Genomic DNA, 22355 nt, shown 5'->3' with positions numbered 1-22355 from the left:
CATGCCTGGGCTAGAGGAACATAGCCAGATGCTTCCCCAATTCTTCCCAGTCTCCATAAGATATGGAATAGCTGCAGTGTGTGCGAGCATCAGAGGCCATACAGTAAGTCTGGGGGAGGAGAGCATTTGAGTACAGCAGAAGGACGAGTGGAATACCAACTTCCATAATGTACTGAAAAGGATACAGGCAGGCATACGGGAAATTTACATTTTTGTATGCTACTAACATGATGTCAGTCAATCTATCTATATGCATAATAAAACTGAAAATGTGTATGTGTGTATGTTGAGGAGGCATCCACTAATCAGACAGCCTCCTGCCTCCACAGACAGCTATAGTTTTCACTGAGCAGGAGACACCAATGGCCTTCCTTCCACTGACATGCAGCTCATAGTGAGCGCCACAAACATGTAGCCCAAACCCCTGCCAGTGTCCTCCACAAACACCATTCTGCCCCCCACCCAAGTGAAGGCTTTCATGCAGGGACAAGTCCATCCTAGATGTTCTGTTTCTCCTCCAGAATGGACATTCCAAGGTTCCTTAATTTGCATGACCCTGCCCACTGCCTCTGCCTCTATCCTTTTCTACCCTTTCCTGTGGCACATAGTTAACAGAGGAATTGATCAGCAACTGAACAAGAGGTTTGAGGAGAATTCACCATGGCTTACAAGAATTGTACTTGACCTACTTCCAGAGAGCACTGTTAACCCAACCAACGATGGATCTGGATCAAACTTGCCAGGCATAATGGGACTTGTAGTACCTTCACTTATACTGTGACCCCTACCAACAATGGACTGGGACCACACTTGGCACAGAGAAGCCCCATGACCAACTGAACATGCTGCAGGGGTTTATGAGAAATGGACCTTGGTTTTGGGTATTGTAATTCACCTGCGTCCAGAAAGTACTGAACCCAGCTGATGTCAGATCTGGACCAAACTTGGCACACAGACCCAACATGACCAACTTCAAATACTGGCAGGATTTGGGCGTGATTGCCCTGGGAATTTGGGAGTTGTGCTCACCCTTATCCAGACATGACTGAACCCAACCAACGATGGATCTGGACCAAACTTCAGTGATATTACCTATCACCCCAAAACAAACAATGCCACTTTCAAATAACCCGGGCACTGCTGGGTCCCTAAGCTAGTATTTAACAAAAATACATTTTATTTGTTACCCGTCTCTCCTAATGGCTCAAGGTAGGGTACAACATGGTCAAAACATAGAACATAAATATATAGATTAAAACACATCATTATAAAAACATACATCAAACACAGGGAACAACATCAACATATAGCAGTAATAAATGCAAATTCAAAACTCATGATTCACAGGCCTGCCAGAAGAGATAGATCTTTAATTCTGTTTTACATTCTGACAGCTCTCTTCTGGCAGGTAATTCCGATGAAAAGGTCCTTTGGGTAACAGTTGCCAGCTGGGTTCTGGCTGGTTGGAGAAGCATCTCCCAAAGGGCCTCAGTGTACTAAGAGTGAAGTAGTGCAGGAGAAGTTGATCCTGTAGGTAATCTGGACCCAAATTATATAGAGCTTTAAAGGTCAAAATCAACACTTTTTTGCCCAAAAACTAATTGGCGACCAGTAACTTTAAGATGGAGGGAATATACTCACTCCTAGATGTATCTGAAACTGGTCTGGCTGCTGTGTTTTGAATTAATTGGAGGTTACCAGCATGTGTGCTACCATCTCTAGATCCTCTGATTCTGGGAAGCGGTGCAGCTGGCATTTCAGCCAAAGTTAAGCACTCCTAACTTTCACATCTACCTGGGCTGACATTTGGAGAGATGGATCCAGGAGCACTCCCATGCTACAAACAATCTTTCAGGGGGAGTGTTACCCCATTCAGAACTAGTTGATACACCTCCATCCTCAGGTTAGGACAACAGCAAGCACCTCTGTCTTACCTGAATTCAGTTTTAATTTGTTTTTCCTCATCCAGCCCATTACCTCCCCCAGACATTCAGAGGAGATAGCCTTGTGTATATATGTTTTAGTGGAAAATATTAAGAAAGTTGATCCGTCTCTGTCTTGCTAGTAGAACAAAGCAGGCTGATTACGAAGCCCCCTTTCAATGCTCATTGAGTACCCCCTTTAAAAGAAGTTCCCAACAAACCTCCGCACTTAAGGTTTTGCTGTCTTTCAGGAATCTGGTTTTGGCTGGTTCAGTTGGTTCCGATCCAAGCCAAATAAGGATGCCGAACCTTCTAAGAAAGTACCAGCTTCCCTGTTAAACTCTACTGTTCCTGTTTCCCAGGTAATTGAGGGTCTTTAAAAAGGTTATTTTCTGTTCTTGTGTTGCAGTACTCTGCATTCTTTCGATTTTAAAAAGCTAATTTTTTAACATTTAAAAAAGTAATATACTGCATTTCACCAGTTCTAAGACGTTAGAACCACTGGCATCCTAGATTCATGGTTATTGCTTTTTAAAGAGGTTCAGGGGTGGCATGGTTGCTAGAGAGTGGGAGGGAAGCCAATGGGGAGCCATCAAGCTTCATCCAAATCTCTCAGCTGGTTTTTCTTGCCTGCCTTACTCCCAGTTTCTCAGCTGGTTTTCCTTTCCCTTGGCTGCCTTACGCCCATCTCTTCACTGCCCAATCTCTTAGCCAGTTTTCCCTTTCCTCTTTTCTTCTCTGCCATACTCCCAATCTCTCAGCTGGTTTCCCCTTCCTTCTGCTACCTTACTCCCAATCTCTTAAATGATTTCCTCGCTTTCCTTCACTGACTTGCTCCCAATCTCTCAGATGATTTTCCCTTCTTTTGTTGCCTTGCTCCCAATCTCTTGGTTGGTTTTCCCTTCTTTTGTTGCCTTGCTCCCAATCTCTCACCTGGTTTTCCCATTCCTTCGTTACCTTGTTCCCAATCTCTCAGTTGGTTTTCCTTTTCCTTAGTTGCCTTGCTCCCAATCTCTCAGTTGGTTTCACCCTTTCCTTCAGTTAACTTGCTCCAAATCTCTATGGAGTCTATTGTTTAAGAAAAAAAATCCCTCAAATTGGTGTGTTTGTGTGTAAGGTTTATTTAGAAGGGTTTTACAATGGCTTTTCTCTGGGGCTGAGAGAATGTGGCTTGACCAAGGTCACTTGGTGACTTTTCATGGCTGAGCAGGGATCTGAACCTTGTTCTCCTGTGATCTTAGTCCAATTCTCAAACCACTACATTGTGCTGGCTCTCATGATATATTATGTACCTGCTATTTTCTGTTTTTCATTTTTTTAAAGCCTAAAATATAAAAAAATGGCCAACGTACTTCATAATGGCCTGAAGGAACAACCTTTTTTCTTCGTGTACTCTGTGAATGCACGCTAATGGAGAAGCTGCGCCTGCGCAGGTTCCGACGGAAACTCTTCCAAGCTGAAGTTCAAATTTTGGCGGTAACCACGCCCCCTTCCCAAGGGGCATATAAGGCAGCCCCGGGCGTCCGCTCTCCAGTTCCTTTTTTTCCGCCGCAAGGTTCACTTCGGACTCTTCGCATGTCTACTACTCGTTTCAAACGCTGCACGCAGTGCGCTGCTAAAATTCCTGATTCCGACGGCCACGCCAAGTGTCTCTTCTGTCTTGGCGAGGCTCATGTGGTCGGTACCTGCCGCTTCTGCCTAGCTCTCACGGCTCAGGCCAGAAAGAACAGAGCCGCTAGGCTCAGAGCGGCGCTCTACGAAAGATCTCTCGCGCCAGAACCGACTCCGTCGACGTCGGGTACGTCGTCGTCTTCAGCTCTTAGAGCAATGTCGGCGCCAACAGCTAAGGCTCCGACAGCTAAAGCCTACTCGGTCTCGTCCAGGGCGTCTAGGACCTCCAGGGCCGCTAAACCGGTCAAGCCACCGTGTACTGTGACGACGGCTACCGTGTCGACCCGCTCCGGAAAGGTGGGGCCTTCCTCGACGTCGAGCTCTCTGGCTTCGGTGACCTCGATCCGCTCTCGTATCGGCTCCCCTCCGTCCTCCTCTGCTATCAAAATAGCCTTTAAGAGGGCTCACGAGGAGTCTCGTCGAGCGCAATCTGACTCAGCTGTGGTTCCTCCAACACCAGGCAAATCCTTGAGGGTTGCATCCAAGCAACCGCCGACAAAAAAACGGCTGACTCAGCGCTCCTCTTCTTCGGCTTCCTCAAGGAGGGACCCGCCGTCCTCCTCGGCAACCTCCTCGAGAAGGTCTTCTCCGATTGTGCCGGCCCAGAGGCCTAGAGATGTTTCTCAATCTCCTTTGCACCCCCTGTCTGACGGGGAGCTGCAGGACTCACCCCACCACTCTACCCAAATGGTGGTCAGGGTGCCAGTGCCGGAGCCTCTTGCACCGCTTCACTCATCGCGCCAACAGCTCTTCCCTCCCACCTCGACACCGGAGCGTGGCAGACAAACGGCTCGCCTGGCTCGAGCAGCCCAGGCCTCAGCCTCTAAAGACCCTCGGCTCCCGGCCGTCTCTTCCCGTGAGGCCATGCCTCCCCCCGAGACTGTGCTTTTTTCTCCCCCTCAGTCCCCCCAAGGGGCTGAGGAGGAAGATGTCGACATTGACCGCCCAGACTCTGTCCTCTCGGCTTCGGTAGTCTCTCTCGGTCTCGACCTCTCTCTTCCTCACGATGCGTATGAGGTGGACCCGCCTTCTCCTACTGACAATATTCGTGCTTTCTCTGATCAAATGGTCAGAATGGACGACGCCCTGGGTTTGGAGATCAAGCAGACTTCCAAAGCAGTGTCTGATCCAGTTTTCAAAAGGGTGCAGGCCCAAGCTCCGCCGGCCACGCTACTCCCTTTCCTGCCTTATCTCTTGGATGTTATCCAGGCCTCCTGGAAAACCCCTTCCTCCATACCCCCGACCTCGAAGAGGATCGAGACTTGGTACCGTACCGACGACGATACCTTGGAGTGGCTGAAACACCACCCCGACCCCAACTCCCTGGTCGTCAAGGCCTCCCAATCCTCAGGTCGTCAGTCGAACACTCCGGCCGACAGAGAAGGGAAGCGCTTCGACGCTGTGGGTCGAAAGCTTTACTCCGGAGCCCTTTTACTTTGCCGGATGGCAAACTATGGAGCCTGCATGGGTGCCTACCAGCAGATTATCTGGGAGAAGGCACAACCCTTCTTCGCTAAACTGTCGGACGAAGACCGCTCCGTTCTTACCACCCTCCAACAGGAGGCTGACTCGCTCGCCCACCACCAAATCCAGATGGCGAAACATACCGGGGACACGGCGGGCAAGATGATTGCCCACGCGATCGCCATCCGTCGCCACGCCTGGCTGAGGTCGTCAGGTCTCTCCTCATCCTCCAGACAGGTCATTGAGGACCTCCCCTTTGATGCACTTGGACTATTTAATTCCGGTACCGATGACAAACTCAAGTCCAATCATGACTTTAAAATTCTTGCGTCCAAATGTGGCGACCAACCGCAGCCACAGCGTACCCGCTGGTTCCCTCATCGCTTCCGTCGCTTCCTGCCGCAATCCTTCCGGCACCAATCTTTCAAGCGCCCCTCGGGCTCGAGCAATCAAAGCCATCACCAACCCCGTCGGGGGCCTCATCCGCAAAAGCAACGGGGTCGAACCACTCCCGCTCCTCCACAGGCTCACCGGCGTACCTGACGCCATCCTTTTTTGCCAAAGCTCCTCGTCCGCTACCGATGTAGAACCCACGCTGCCTCGACGCTCCTGTGCCTTCGCTGACCGCCTGGCCCCCTTTTACAATCAATGGGAGTCCATCACTTCAGATGCTTGGGTTCTTCGCATTGTCCAAGAGGGCTACGCCTTAGAGTTCACAGAGCTCCCACCTACAGGTCACATTCTCTCTTCAACTCCTTCTCCAGAAATACTGGCCGAAATCGATGCCCTCCTGGCCAAAGGGGCCATCCGTCCCTCTCCTCCCGAACTGGACCCGCAAAGCTTCTTCTCCAGGTACTTTACGGTCCCGAAGAGGGGGGGCGGGCTACGCCCCATTCTAGACCTAAGGGTCCTCAATATCTTCATTCGCCCTTCCAAATTCAGAATGGTCTCTATTGCCTCTATTCTCCCGATGCTGCAGCTGGGAGACTACTTTGCCTCCATAGACTTACGAGACGCTTACTTCCACGTAGCGATACGGGAGGCTCACAGACGTTTCCTCTGTTTCAAAGTCCTCGACCAAACCTACCAATTTACCGTTTTACCCTTCGGCCTAGTCATGGCTCCAAGGGTCTTTACCAAAGTTGTCGCCGCCGTAGCGGCCCACCTCAGGCTGCATGGCATCACGGTCTTTCCTTATCTGGACGACTGGCTTCTGGTCGGGCCCGACCCTGTACTTCTCGAGAGCCACATCTCCTTCACGCTGCGTCTCCTAAACTCTCTCGGCCTTCAACTCAATGCCGAGAAGTCAAATCTCTCCCCATCGACCAAAATTCGATTCATCGGAGCTCTCTTCGACTCCATCACACAGACTGTCTCGTTACCGCTCGACAGATTCCTAGCTCTCTGCCACCAGATCGCCCTATGTCGATCCGCCCGGAGGGTCCGAGCCCGTGCCGTTCAAGTCCTCTTAGGCCACATGGCCTCCACGGTTCTCACGACCCCCTTCGCCAGGCTGCGTCTCCGGGTTCTACAAAGGTGGTTTATAGACACCTTCAAGCCGCTCTATCACCACAACTCAAAGTACCTGTCGATACCGTCAAATGTCCGCCAATCCCTCTCATGGTGGACGTCTCACCGGAACGTATGCAGGGGTCTTCCATTTCATCCAACCCTACCTTCAATAACCATAACCACGGACTCCTCCACCGACGCTTGGGGAGCCCACATGAACGGCCTGACGGTCCAAGATCTTTGGTCCCCATCCGAGAAGACCAACCACATAAACTTTCTCGAGCTTCTCGCCATCCTCAAACCCCTGAAAGCTTTCTCCCGCCTCATCTGCCACAAATCCATCCTCATTCAATCGGACAATCTGGTAGCAGTATTCTACATCAACAAACAGGGCGGTACGGGTTCGAGAAAGTTGATGCACCTCTCCTCCCGCCTCTGGCTTTGGTGCATAGCCCACGACGTCCAGGTCTCCGCGATTCACCTTCCGGGTGCCCAAAACGACTTGGCAGATGCCCTCAGCAGGATGACATCCTCCTCCCACGAGTGGAAGCTCGATCCCGAGATCCTCCACAATCTGTTCCTCGACTGGGGGCGACCTACTCTGGACCTTTTTGCCTCCCCCCAGAACACTCAACTACCCCGCTACGGAGCGAGGCTTCCCCCGAACTCCTTTCCGGGCTGCCTAGGGGACGCCTTTCTGCTGGACTGGTCAGCGGAGATGCTTTATCTTTTCCCCCCTATTCCCCTCCTACCGAAAGTCCTCAAAAGACTCCTCTCGATCTCGGTCACAGCGATTCTCATAGCTCCGGCCTGGCCCCGCCAGCCGTGGTATCCAGCCCTTCTTCGTCTCTCCAGAGGAACGTTTCGCCCTCTGCCTCCCTCGCCGCACCTTCTCTCGAAAGAGGACGGTCAAATTCTTCACCCGGACCTTCCTTCTCTTCATCTCACTGCGTGGAAGATTCTTACCTAACCTCCCTTCCACAAAACCTCCAGGATGTTCTTCGGGCAGCCCATAAGCCGGCTACAACCAAAGCTTATACCTACAAACTTTCTCGCTTTCACGCCTTCCTTCGATCCCGTAATATCGACTCCTTTCCAACCTCGGTATCGGTGGTCCTCGACTTCCTTATGACTCTCATCGAGAGAAAACTCTCTCTCGCTTCTATTAAGGCTTACCTCGCAGCCCTTTCCTGGTCTTTTCAACGCCATGGTCAGCTGTCTCTCTTCTCTTACCACCTGATCAAAACATTTCTCCGAGGCTACAACAATATCTGCCCACCGTCGCTACCGCCTACGCCGGGCTGGAACCTCGAACTTGTACTCTCTCAACTCACATCTGCTCCCTTCGAACCACTGGCCTCAACTGATCTCCGCTTGCTTTCGTGGAAACTAGCCTTTCTAGTGGCAATCACTTCGGCACGACGGCCATCCGAGCTTGCTGCTCTCAGGGTCGATGAGCCATATCTACGTTTCCACCACGACCATGCTGTCCTTCGCCCGGACATTACCTTTCTCCCTAAGGTGGTGTCAGCTTTCCACCGCAATCAAGACATTGTTCTACCAGCTTTCTTCTATAATCCCTCCTCTCCTCTCGAGCGAAAACTGCACCTTCTCGACGTTCGCAGGGCGCTCCTCTTCTACAAGGACCGTACCAGGGGCATCCGTAAGACTCAGAGACTCTTTGTCGCCTATGCCCCGGACAAGTTGGGTAATCCCATCTCCTCCCAAAGGTTGTCCCATTGGATTGCTCAGGCCATTGAGTTGGCTTACGAGCTGGCCAAACGCCCTCCCCCTCCATCCATCCGTCCGAGATCAACGAGGGGCCTCTCGGCTTCGACCGCCTTCCTCAGGGGTATCCCGCTCGACTCCATTTGTAAAGCGGCAATCTGGTCGAACCCACTTACGTTTGTCTCTCACTACAGGCTAGACAACAAAGCCCTAAAAGACTCAGCCTTCGCAAGATCAGTACTCTCATCTTGCCTATCCTGACTCTCAAACGGCCTTCTTCTCCCTATACTCACCCGCAGGTGACTCTCTATACCTCTCCTTCAAGTTATGGGGCCAGTTTTCTCCCCATACCTATACCTCTGGGGACATGTTTTTCCCTGATTGTGTTGGGCAGTTGCTCTGTAACACTTTATTGACCCTGATGGGTGTGTCAAGTTATGTGATGTTTCCCCTCTTCCCTTGGGAGAGCGTCCATATGCACTGTACTCAATTTCTGTGTTTCTATTACGTTTATTCAGTATTTCCTAATATGTCCCGTTTCTTATACTATGCTCATGCTGACATTGCACTGGTCCTTTCGGACAACTTATTGCACTGGTCTCTTGGGACTGTTATCTCAATGTGTCCTAATAAACTTATGTTTGGACATTCACTGGTTGTCGAGTTTGCCTTGTCCCACCATCCGGGACCTTAGCGTGTCAGTCTCCATTAGTGTGCATTCACAGAGTACACGAAGAAAAAGGACAGGTTGCTTACCTGTAACCATGTTTCTTCGAGTGTACTCTGTGAATTCACACAAACCCGCCCTTCCTTCCCCTCTGGCAAACCTCTCCCTTTCTCGTTGCCTTGGCGGCGTAGGAACTGGAGAGCGGACGCCCGGGGCTGCCTTATATGCCCCTTGGGAAGGGGGGCGTGGTTACCGCCAAAATTTGAACTTCAGCTTGGAAGAGTTTCCGTCGGAACCTGCGCAGGCGCAGCTTCTCCATTAGTGTGAATTCACAGAGTAAACATGCAAATGTGAGTAGATCAATAGATACCGCTCCAGCAGGAAGGTAATGGCACTCTATGCAGTCATGCCGGCCACATGACCTAAGACTCTTCGGCTTAGAAATGGGGATGAGTACCACTCCCAGACTAGACTTAATGTCTAGGGGAAACCTTTACCTTTACCTTTAACCTATGCCAGTCATTTATTTTTTTAAAAATACATTATTATGTCTCTGCTGTAAGAAGCAGTAACATGTTACAGGTAACATTGTTGCTCGGGATGTTTTATTTTTGTGTCTTGCTTCACTTCCTCCCTCTCCCAGCATTCCTCAACAGTGCTATATTTCAGGAGAAGTGTGTTGAGCCATTACTGGCCTTCCCCATAAGAGACACTTGATAAGCATGCAAGGACCCCTGATTTGCTGGAACAGAATTCGAAGTACCTGTCATAGTTAATCCATTCAGGATGACCGCAAACAGTGAATGGGAACCGAATGCTTTAGGAAGCCAGCAAAGTGCAGGTAATGGATATAGAGGCAATTGGATTAAATTAGAAGAGAAAAATGTGGCAGGGTAAGAGGGAAATTACAGAAAAGAAATCTTTCAAAAAAATACCCACCCAATATTAGCATTAGTAATTGGATTTCCAAAAACAAAGTAATCTATAAAAATAAAAATGTAATGTCCGTCCGTTAGAGACATCATATCTCCCAAACGATTTCACCAATGGCTATGAAATTTGGACACAACATAGCATTTGACTTGGTGAGTGTTTTAAGCCTACTCTCACAAACCTAACCTACCTGAGAAAGGTAAAAACAAACCCAAAATAAACGGCCAATCAGTCACCTCCCCCCTTAGCTACCATCCAAACAGACGGCTCCTCCACTTAGCAATGGCCAATCACTCCCCTCCTCCCTTAGTAACCATCATAACAGATGGCCTCTCCCCTTCGCAGCGGCCAAGCAGTCTCCATCCTTTAGCAACCGGTGTGTGAGGAGCCACACAGTGCGAGGGGAATTAATTCCTCGAGTCTTTTTTTTTTTGCCCTCAAGAAGGTCTTTCCTGACACAGAGAGAAGGCCTTCAGCCACTTAAGCAGAAAAAGAAATGGAGGATTATAAATAGGAAGGGGCCTGAGGTGTTAGAAATGGTGGGAATTGAAGTCTAAAACACCTGGAGGGTGGGCCCAAGTTGGCCAAGGCCTGTTGCACATCTTTATGTTATAGAGCAGGCCTGGCCCAATTTGGGGCCTCCTTCCAGGTGTTTTGGATTTCAACTCGCACCATTCCTAACAGCCACAGGCTCCTTTCTTTCCCCCCTCAGCCACTTAAATGGAAAAAGAAAGGGAAAAGGAATAGGAAGGGGCCTGAGGCTGTTAGGAATGGTGGGAGTTGAAGTCCAAGACACCTGGATGGAGGGCCCAAGTTTGACCAAGGCTGTAAGACTAAGAGCGCTCTGCTCATGCCCAGAGACACCCTGGTACCCGCCCCTTTCCCTCCCTGTCTCCAAGGATGTTGCCCGAATGTTTTACCTAACCAGACTGGGCCACAGCAATGCATGGCCGGACACGGCTAGTAATAATAATAACAACATTAACAACACTTTATTTATATTCTTCCCTTCTCCCCAAGGGGACTCGGAGCGGATTACAACATATAAGACACGGGCGAACATTCAGTGCCTTGTTACAATGAAATACAATGAGACACAAATACACAGACAAAGGCAAAGGCATCTCCTTTCATTTCCGGCTTTGGAGGTGGTGCTCATCTCTGGCTCTGGGAGGTGGGGGGTGCTCTTCTCCATTTCCAAGCTGAGGCAAAAAGACACTCCAAGCAGTCATGCCGGACCTCCTGGGCATGACTGCTTGGAGCATCTTTTTGCCTTTTCCTGCCAAAACGGTACCTATTTATCTACTCACATTTGCATGTTTTCAAACTGCTAGGTTGGCAGGAGCTAGAGCTAACAATGGAAACTCACCCTGTCCCACAGATTTGAACTGCCGACCTTCAGGTCAGCAGTTCAGCAGCACAAGGGTTTAACCCACTGCACCAGTGCCACTAAGGCCACATTTACACTGCCAATTAATGCAGCATATTGTCAGTGTTGACTCATATAATGCATTATATGGCAGTGTAGATGAGGCCTAAGCACGAGTTTGCACATTCAGCAGCAATAAGTTGTAAAGCTTTTTCTAGATTGTATCCCATTGGGCTACAGTAGCAAATGAAATTTAGAATCCTTCAACAAAAGTATAATAAATCCCAACCAATAACCAGGTGGCATGGAGGAGAACGGGATGCTGAGGGAAAGGATTAACTGAGCCCTTCTACCTGTCATTCACACCCCTTATCCTGCAGCCCAAAATGGTTCAGTCCAGGCAAAGAGAGGCCATTTCAATCAACAGAATAGATAAACCTGCCCGCTTTTCCATTGGCCTCCTCCTCTTGGTTTGCTCTTATTTTGGCGCTTTCTTGATGATTTGCTTCCTCTTTCAACTTCACACACACAGCATCTCCTGTATCTACTGTCAACTTTCCTTTAATATTTAAAAACCAACTCTTGGGGATTCATTGTTTTAGATATTTCTTTTCTTCCTCTTCTTCTATTTTCCCCATGTTGATGATAACATTTAATTTTCTTTCAATCGTGAACATGCTTTTCTTGATCTTCTCCTTCCTTTTTTATCTGTTACTAGATGAAAATACATGAAAAGAATTACCAGCTGTTTTTTTTAAAACAGATTGTGTGGAATAAAATAATAACAAAGCATCACCCCTGTTTCAAGCATCAGTCACACGTTAGTATCACCACACTTTGATCAGTTTACAAGATGATATCGGAGATATGGTTGGAAGAGGTTAATATGAAAGTGGGAAATAACAACAAATAATACTGGTGTCTCGAGTTTGAATTGTATCGACTTGGAACAGAGTCAAGACTAATTCTGTGTTTAAAAAAATCAGTGACTTTTTATGGATTTACTTTGATTTATATTTTTAAATCGGTAATTCAAATGTTTTTTTAATATTTTTTGCTGAATACAAAAAAAAGATGAAAGGATATCAGATGAGTGGAAGGCAGAACAGGAGTAGAAATTCAGCTGTCCTAGTTACTAAAATTTGTTCACTGAAACACATTCTGAATTTGAAGGATTTTAAAAAAATCATCCACATTTGTTTTTCCTAAAAGACTAAATTGTCAAATCCTAAACTGGTTTCACCATTTCACAAACTTCTGAACTTGGAAGTAACCAGTCACAAATACAGTAGAGTCTCACTTATCCAAGTCTCTCTTATCCAAGCTTCTGGATTATCCAAGCCATTTTTGTAGTCAATATTTTCAATATATCATGATATTTTGGTGCTGAATTCGTAAATACAGTAATTACAACATAACATTACTGCATATTGAACTACTTTTTCTGTCAAATTTGTACAATCATAACCTAATTTGATGTTTGATAGGCTTTTCTTTAATCCCTCCTTATTATCCAAGATATTTGCTTATCCAAGCTTCTGTCGGCCCGTTTAGCTTGGATAAGTGAGACTCTACTGTACCTAGTTAATAAGCTTGGACCCGAATCAGTTTGAATGAAATTTATTTGTAATATTCAATGGTCCATTTTGTATAATCTCCAAAAACAGAATGGGGAGGAGGGAGCTGCAAGGTCTGGCAAAATGGATTAAGGAAGCCAGATTTTCTCAGTTCTTGGAGAGAAAGGAGTTAAGTCTGCAATATAACCGAGGCAGGGATCTGCCGCATCTTTTCTCCCTCCCAGGCAGAAGCAGCGTTCTTTGTTTCTTCTTGGAAAGTTTCCTAGGCTCCTCCTCCACAGAGGGCCCTGCTGGGAACTCACTTTCCCAGCAGCACTTGCATGGGGCAGGCATTGAAAAATCTCAGAGTTCCTCTCAGAGCATCATGGGAATTGAAATTTCTCTCTCTGTGTGTGTTTCTCAGCCAATAAAAGGCCTGGTTGTGTCCATGTTCTAATTGGCTGAGAAAGGATACAACTGGCGGCTACAATTCCTAAAACCTTCTCTTAAAGGGTAAAGGTTTTCCCCTGACGTTAAGTCCAGTCATGTCAGACTCTGGGGGTTGGTGCTCATCTCCATTTCTAAGCCGAAGAGCCGGCGTTGTCCGTAGACACCTCCAAGGTTATGTGGCCAGCATGACTGCATGGAGCGCTGTTACCTTCCGGCCGGAGCGGTACCTATTGATCTACTCACATTGGCATGTTTTTGAACTGCTAGGTTGTTTTATTTTTTAAAAAAATGTTATGGTTAAAACTTAAAATAATTATTTAAAAATGAGTAGATCGGTGAATTGTTTTGAAACTTGGCAGGCCTGCAGTTGTAAATGATCTAAAACTGAGGTAGGTTTCATGCAGATAAGCCTTAAAAGTTTCCCATTGTAGCCAATGGGCCGAATTTTTGCCAAATGAAATGGCAACAACCCTCCCGATTCAAGTAACTTCCCAGTTAACCGAATGAAGGATCAGCCAACAATGGCCCCCAAACGGCCTTTTGGACAAATTGCACACCTCTACTAGTTAATTGTAACCAACCTTTCCTCCCAATATAATAATAATAATAATAATAATAATAATAATAATAATAATAATAATAATAATAATCTTTATTTATACCCCGCCACCATCTCCCCAATGGGGACTCGGGGCGGCTTACATGGGGCCATGCCCAGAACAATACAATATAACAAAACATAATAGAACAACAAATCATAGCACATTAAACAACAATAAAACAATATTAATAATAATATTGCAGATATAGTTACATTATGTTATGATTATTAATTTATTAATTTACTCGGGGATGCATTTACTCCTATATTGATGAAACTCTAATATTGTTGTTTTATAGTTATGTGGGTGGTTTCTCGATAAATGGTGAAGGAGGAATACTACATGAGTCAATACCACTACTTATCCAACATAGCGGTTTGAATACTATGTAGTCAATTACTCTGGAAGGCTTGCATTTGAATTCCTACTTTGCCATGGAAGCCTACTGGGTGATTTTAGGAAAATTACACGCTTTTAGCCTTAGAGGAAGTCAGTGACAGACTTACGATGACTTTATCACAGGAACACTGAGGACAAACTCTGAAATGAGCTGGCAGCTACTTCATTTCTTCAAGAATTATGACTTTCTTTCTGTAGGAGAAAGGAACTCCACCACCTTCCCTTCCTCCTACAGACGAGATGCGCTCTTCATCTTTTCCTCCTCGTTTTCCTCCTCTACCTCACACAGATGGAAACCCTTTTTCCAAAGGCTCTTTGGGTAAATATAACTTTATATGTCTCTGAGTCAATTACAAAAATATAGTCAACATGGTTGTGACCAGAAGCACTTTGCATGCAAGGGTTTTTGTCTATTTTAATTCTTGTTGTTAAAATTTTATTCATTTAGAGCCCACTTTTCCACCCAGAACTTGCAATGCCCTGTTTTCTGTGGCTCCTAGCACCCTACACAACTCACCCAATGTAGCAGCTTCATGAGACTGCCAAGGGATTTATCACCAAGAAGTTGAGGGAGGGGAGAAAATACCCTTATGTCTCCAATCCATTGTTAATGGAATAATCTTTGCCAAAGATATACTTTTATTTCCTCAGGAACAAGAAACCGGCTAAGCTATAGCAGCAGAGAAGGAACAATTTCTTCAGATGCCTGAGACCAGGTGAGAAGTGTTAAAGCTCTATGTTGCATGAAGGGAGAAGTCTGCTCTGGAAAAAGTATTCCTGGGATAGGACAGAGACTGAATAAAACAGCTTTTGATAATCCATGTACAAAGAAATTGAAGGCCAAATTATTGGAGGGGGGGCATCTGGGTTGAAAACAGCACATGTGAAAGGGATCTAGGAGTCTTAGTAGAACACAAGCTGAACATGAATCTACAGTGTAATATGGTAGTTAGAAAGGCCAATAAGATTCTAGGCTGCCTCAATAGGATCAGACATGGGCAAACTTCGGCCTTCCAGGTGTTTTGGATTTCAACTCCCAGAAATCCCAGCCATCTTTCCGGCTGTTAGGAATTGTGAAAGTTGAAGTCCAGAACACCTGGAGGGCCAAAATTTGATCACACCTGATCTAGATCGAGGGAAGTCATAGTACAACTCTATTCTTATTTTGTCTGACATCATCTGGAACACTGTGTCCAGTTCTGGGCACCACAATTCAAGAAGGATATTGACAAATAGAATGCATCAAGAGAAGGGCAACCAAAAGGATCAAAGGTTTGGAAGCCAAGCCCAGTAAGAGGGGTTGTCATAAGGATGTCAAAAGGGAGCAGGCTTGTTTTCTGCTGCTCTGAAGACTAGGACATTTATTTATTATTATTTATTTACAGTATTTATATTCTTCCTTTCTCACCCTGAAGGAGACTCAGGGAAGATTACAATGCACATATACATGGCAAACATTCAATGCCATTTTTAGACGTACAACATATAGACAGACACAGAGACAATTTAACATTTTTCTAGCTTCCAGCTTCATGAGGGTATGCTCGATTCCGGCCACGGGGGGAGCTGCCACTTCATCATTCACTTGTGACACCAAGTCCTTTGATGGTAGTACTTCCTCATTCCTTTCCACACGCTGCTGGCAGTTTTTATGGTGTCATATATTAAGTTAAATTAACCTCCCCGCATAAGTGGTACTTAGAATTTTCTACTCAACAGATGCAACTGTTTTTCGAGCTACTTAGGTGGACAGCAAGCTAGGCTATTAACGGTCGGGAGCTCAGTCCAACCCGGGCTTTGATTCTATGACCTCTCAGTCAGTAGTGATTTATTGCAGCTGGCTACTAACCAGCTGCACCACAGCCTGGCCCCGACATGGAACAATGGTTTCAAATTGCAGGAAAAGATTCCACCTAAATGTTAGGAAGAACTGATGATGAGAGCTGTTTGGCAGTGGAATATGCTGCCTCACCAGGTGGTCTTCACTGGAGGTTTTTAAGCAGAGAGTGGAGTGCTTTGATTGTTTTTTTACTGCATGGCGGGGGGTTGGACTGGATGGCCCTTGTGGTCTCTTCCAATTCTATGACTCTGTGCTTCTGTAAACTTAAAGCTTTCTGTTTTGGTGCCCTTTATCTTCCATGGTCCCATTTTTTCTTGGTGCTTTTGTTGTGTTTCAACCATTTGTTCTGGCTTTTATAAAATACTGTCAAATGCCTGCACTTTGTTTTTCCTCATTCATGTTTCAGACTAGCTTTCTCACATCCCCAAGAAGAGGACCACTTCACACTTCATTCCCACTAAGGTATGGGTTGTTTATGGCTGTTAAAATTCTTCCAGGCCCCTTCAAGACGAAAAAGATATATGTAAATATATTATAGAAATGCATTCAACAAAATTAGACTAGCCAAGACGTTTTGCAGCAAGAGGGTAGAGGATCAGATGACAACTACTCATTCTACTTGCATAAGCAGAATCACCCTTGGCATTGGTGATGGGCTGGCAGACCTTCCCTCTAAAGAGAAGGATGTGGTTTTTACAGCCCTGTCCTCTAACAGCTCACCAGCACTTCACACCATACCATTTTCACCTGTTACCAAGGCAGTTCCCTTATCTTTTTCCTAATATTAGTAAAGGTAAAAGTTTCCCCTGACGTTAAGTCCAGTCGTGACCGACTCTGGGGGTTGGTGCTCATCTCCATTTCTAAGCCGAAGAGCCGGCGTTGTCCGTAGACACCTCTAAGGTCATGCATGACTGCATGGAGCGCCGTTACCTTCCCGCTGGAGCAGTACCTATTGATCTACTCACATTTGCATGTTTTCGAGCTGCTAGGTTGGCAGGAGCTGGGGCTAACAGCGGGCGCTCATTCCGATTTGAACCTGGGACCTTTTGGTCCACAAGTTCAGCAGCTCAGCGCTTTAACACACTGTGTCACCAGGGGCCCCTTTTTCCTAATATTAGGGCTCTGAAAATAAACTCTGTGGAAGGGATTCTTAAAGGTGGTTTCCCCTGCTGCTTTCTTGGTTTCAATTACAGCCACCATTGTCAAAAGAGTTTTGGTTCAAGTTCCCAAGGCATGGCTTTATCCCATAGGCCTGGAAAAGTGCCCAAGTTTTTCAACAGACTGAGGGTTAGACTGCTTGTTGGGGACTAACATTTTAAATTCTGTAAAGCATCTCAAACATTGTAATCATGACATTTGTAACAATTGGGGGGCATCCGAACTAGTCATGCTTGCAAATATTTATTTTATTTCTGTTATTTTGAAAGCTGAGGGTTAGAAATTCAACACTTTTCCTCCTCCTTAACAGGTCACCATACCAGCAGCAACTGGCACTGGATGCCAAGAATAACAGACTTCTCAATGACATTGCCGCATCTCATCAAACTCTTTCAAGACAGACCAGAGGTCACTCCTTCCTTAAACTTCTCTAGCTATAGGATAACAACAAAAGTTTAGAAGGAAAAACAAAAGTGCTTCTTCACTACTACTACAACAAACTACAAAACTAAATCAGAACACAACCACAAACAAAACACACACGTATATAGACAGTAGACACACACACAAGCTATACTAACATGAACGAGAAGACAGTTCTACGAACCTCATACTTTCTGTCTTGTGGACAGCTCTCACATTCCTTTGGGTCATGCATCTCATGTGCACTATAAGTCCCACAATTCAGTAAGTACTGTTAGCAATGGTGGATGGGGCTGATATGACGCAAATGACCAAAGAATCTCTGACCTGGGTTCCTGTGAGTTTTCCGGCCTGTATGCCCATGTTTCAGAGGCATTTTCTCCTGCGGTTTCACCCACATGTATGGCTGATGTATTTGCTGATGTATTTATTGTTATGTTTAGAATGCATTTTATATTGTTTGTATTATGTTGTATTTTGTTCGGCTTAGTGAGCTGCCCCAAGTCCTCTCGGGGTGATGGAAGTGGGATACAAAAATAAAGTTGTTGTTGTTGTTGTTGTTGTTGTTGTTGTTATTATTATTATTATATTGCATGTATCCTCAAGGGTTGTGAGATCTGTTAGAAACTAAGCAAGTGGGGTTTATATATCTCTGGAATTTCCAATGTGGGAGGAAGAAATCTTGTCTGTTTGAGGGAACTGTGAATGTTGCAATTGGCCACCTTGATTATCACTGAATAGCCTTGCAGCTTCAAAGCATGGCAGCTTTCTGCCTGTGGGAATCCTTTGTTAGAAGGTGTTAGGTGGCCCTGATTGTTTCCTGTCTGGGATTCCCTGTTTTTTGAGCATCTCTCTTTATTTACTGTCCTGATCCTCGAGTTTTTTAAATACTGGAAGCCAGATTTGTTGATTTTCATAGTTTCTCTAACGTGTTCTCAGATCTGGTCCTCAAAGAGATGGCAAACCCTTACCCTTGTTTAATAGATTTCTATCCCAGATTTCTTCCCAAAACATGACTCTTAGGGGGCTAAAAATGGCAAATGAAACAAATACTATTGAAACATCAAGCAAATTCCAGTTTAAAATAATATTAATAATAATAATAATAATAACAACAACAACAACAACAACAATAACAACTTTATTTTTGTAGGGACTCGGGATGGCTCACATGGGGACAAATCCAATCAACATAGATTAAAACATAGATCAGTAAAAATTAAGACATTATAGCCACATAAAACAATAGAAAACAACATCAACAGCAATTTAGAATCTGAACAGTAATAATTACTGGAAATCCAAAGGATAGGAATTTGTGCATAGAACTCTGGGTACAGTTTGTTGGATGGTGTAAGGGCAATCATAAATAGGGTGGAAGAGCAGTATCAATAAAAACACTAAATTCTATAGGAGAAGGAACAGTGATAAAGTGCAGTAACTGGTACTGAGTTATAATTGGGGGCCAAGTATTTAGTGAGAGTACTTAATCAAAGGCATGCCGGAACATCCACATTTTTAGGTCTTTACGGAAAGTGGACAGGGTGAGTGCCAGTCTAATCTTCCTGGGGAAAGAGTTCCAGAGCCGGGGGGCCACCATCGAGAAGACCCTCTCTCCCATCCCCACCAGCCACGCTTGAGACGGAGGTGGAAGCGAGAGAAGGGCCTCTTGTCTGAGATCCTACTCCCTTTCAGTTACAGTAGATTTTTTTTTTCGTGTCAGGAGCAACCGGAGTTGTTTCTGGAGTGAGAGAATTGGCCGTCTGCAAGGACGTTGCCCAGGGGACACCCGGATGTTTTTGATATTTTACCATCCTTGTGGGAGGCTTCTCTCATGTCCCCGTATGGAGCTGGAGCTGATAGAGGGAGCTCATCCGCGCTCTCCCCGGGTGGGATTCGAACCTGGCAGCCTTCAGGTCAGCAACCCAACCTTCAGGTCACAAGGCTTTTATCCCCTAGGCCACCGGAGGCTCAGTTACAGTAGATGAGGGGCAATGAACATATGATTCTCCTTGTTTGTTGGACTCTAGTTCCCACATGCTCTGGCATGTCCAGGAATGGTGAAGGTTGTAGTCCAACATCTGGATGCAGCAAATTTCAATAACTTGTACAGTGATACTGAGGAGGCATTTCATGAATAGAGTCTGATATTATAGAACAACTCATTGTAAAATGGGGTTCTTTTTTGGGGGGGGGGGGGAGGTAGTGATTTAAATGAAATGATAACCCAAATCCACAAGAAATGTCATGTAGTCATTCATATACACTGACACTCAGAAGTAAATTGAATTCCAAGTGACTGGTTTTACACAGAACCGAAAGCTTCTAGTATGTTGCCAAATCAAGATAGGATAATACAAAGTTTCCAGGGCAAAAAGAAACTAAAAGAAGAGAGGCATGATAAGAAAATAACACTTTTTGTTGTTGTTTATTCGTTCAGTCGCTTCCAACTCTTCGTGACCACATGGACCAGTCCACGCCAGAGCTCCCTGTCGGCCATGGCCACCCCCAGCTCCTTCAAGGTCAAGCCAGTCACTTCAAGGCTACCATCCATCCATCTTGCCTTTGGTCAGTCCTTCTTCCTTTCTCTTTCCATTCTCCCCAGCATCATTCTCTTCTCCAAGCTTTCCTATCTTCTCATGATGTGGCCAAAGTACTTCAGCTTTGCCTCTAATATCCTTCCCTCCAGTGAGCAGTCGGACATTATTTCCTGGAGGATGGACTGGTTGGATCTTCTTGCGGTCCAAGGCACTCTCAGGATTTTCCTCCAACACCACAGTTCAAAAGCGTCTATCTTCTTTTGCTCAGCCTTCCTTATGGTTCAGCTCTTGCATCCATAGGGTACTATGGGGAATACCATTGCTTTAACTATGGGGACCTTTGTTGCCAGTGTGATGTCTCTACTCGTCACTATTTTATCGAGATTGGTCATTGCTTTTCTCCCAAGAAGTAAACATCTTTTGATTTCTTGTCTGCAGTAATCTTCATGCCTAGAAATACAAAGTCTGTCACTGCCTCTACGTTTTCTCCCTCTATTTGCCAGTTATCAATCAGTCTGGTGGCCACAATCTTGGTTTTCTTAATGTTTAACTACAACCCAGCTTTTGCACTTTCTTCTTTCACCTTGGTTATAAGGCTTCTTTACACCATTCCAAAAGCCATTCAGAGAAATCCCTGGCTATTTCTTCATCCAACGCAAGATGTCTCTCTTTCCTTTAAAAGACATCTCCGCCTGTGTTCCATGCAGCAATATTGATAGGCACACACTCGAAGAAACACAAAATGGAAAGCAGGGACCGAATGAGCGCACACTGGTTCTCAAGGGTACATGGTGTGCATCCTTCAGTGAATAGCACAGAACATTATTTAGAAATCAGACTCAGACGTAATTTTAAAGGTTTAAAATGCTTCCACTTGACTGTCTCACTGTTGGCTACTGATGTGATGCCTTCCGTTTAAAATGAAAAGATATCTAAGGGATAGTGTGTATTCATCCATCTATCCAGCCTTCCATCCACCCATCCTCCTAACCCACAGAGATTCATCATAAATATAGTGCTCCTTTTGTGAATGCTCTTCCTCTCTTACATCATTGGCCTCACATTTAATCAAGGTCACTGGTGGCTAGATTTGGAGCATTAGCATGCTAGTACACTGTCCACCCCAAGCCCTGAAGCTCTAGTGTTATAATACTTCACATAGTGGTGGAAGAGACCTGGTTTAAGTGTGATGCTGGCCCACATGAAAACTGGGCCCGGGCTGTGGCGCAGGCGGGAGGCGCAAGCCAGCTGCAATTAACTGCAATGAATCACTCTGACCAGGAGGTCATGAGTTTGAGCCCCGCTCGGAGCCTATGTTTGTTTGTCTTTGTTCTATGTTAAAAAAGCATTGAATGTTTGCCTATATGTGTAATGTGATCCGCCCTGAGTCCCCTTCGGGGTGAGAAGGGTGGAATATAAATGCTGTAAGTAAGTAAGTAAGTAAGTAAGTAAATAAATAAAATAAAGGCCAAAACACAGAGGATGAAGTAAGCAATCCTTATCTCAGATTATATATTGTGTGGTCAGGATTATGTATATGCCCGTCCAGTTATCTCACTTATTAGTTAACTGTAATGTGGCCAATGTCAGCCTTTTTCAAACTGCCCCCTCCAGATGTTTTCATTATTTGCAACAGGATAGTCTATGTACTTAGCTAATTATTATTGCTATTCCTCCTCCCTCCCTCTCTTGCATCTCTCTCTGAAAACATAGCACATTTTCTTCAAACACAATTTACCCCACTGAGACCATGCTGAATGCGGCTCAGCCCCTTGCTGGAATCATTTCCGTCCTTCTAACTGAGATCTAAATTGGTACCCTTGGGGCATTCAATGAGATCAATAGTGTGTGCATATTTCAGACCTGCGGGGAAGAGATTATAATGGTTGAGCTATCTTCTGAACACTTTCACGTCTTTCTGGTTGCTATGGACAGTTGGTTTTTAGCATGTTCCATTTAATCTGAAGAGGCTATAAAGGTGTCCTGAAGAGATCATCACTGACAGTTATGATGAGCAAAAGCAGCTTTCAAGAATTGCCTTGTGTATGAAACCAGTTAAAATCATAGAGTTGGAAGAGACCTCACGGGCCATCCAGTCCAACCCCCTGCCAAGAAGCAGGA

At 45.7% G+C, this 22355-nt stretch overlaps 1 protein-coding gene across 3 annotated transcripts in view; it reads left to right on the top strand.

Moving 5' to 3' along the window:
- The window catches only part of sec16b (SEC16 homolog B, endoplasmic reticulum export factor), an 86262-nt gene extending 64339 nt beyond the window's left edge, over positions 1-21923 (top strand). For all 3 annotated transcript variants that reach the window (XM_062977765.1, XM_062977766.1, XM_062977764.1), the window contains exons 22-26: positions 2174-2284; positions 14472-14592; positions 14925-14989; positions 16520-16575; positions 17582-21923. In XM_062977765.1, the coding sequence (XP_062833835.1) occupies positions 2174-2284; positions 14472-14592; positions 14925-14983 (291 nt within the window). In that variant the 3' untranslated portion in view covers positions 14984-14989; positions 16520-16575; positions 17582-21923. The remainder of the gene's footprint in view (positions 1-2173; positions 2285-14471; positions 14593-14924; positions 14990-16519; positions 16576-17581) is intronic.
- The last annotated feature ends 432 nt before the right edge of the window (positions 21924-22355 follow it).

This window comes from Anolis carolinensis, chromosome 4 (assembly GCF_035594765.1).
Source record: "Anolis carolinensis isolate JA03-04 chromosome 4, rAnoCar3.1.pri, whole genome shotgun sequence".
NCBI lineage: Eukaryota > Metazoa > Chordata > Lepidosauria > Squamata > Dactyloidae > Anolis > Anolis carolinensis.
Note: the sequence above shows the minus strand (reverse complement) of the source record. Positions and strands in the feature narration are given on the sequence as shown.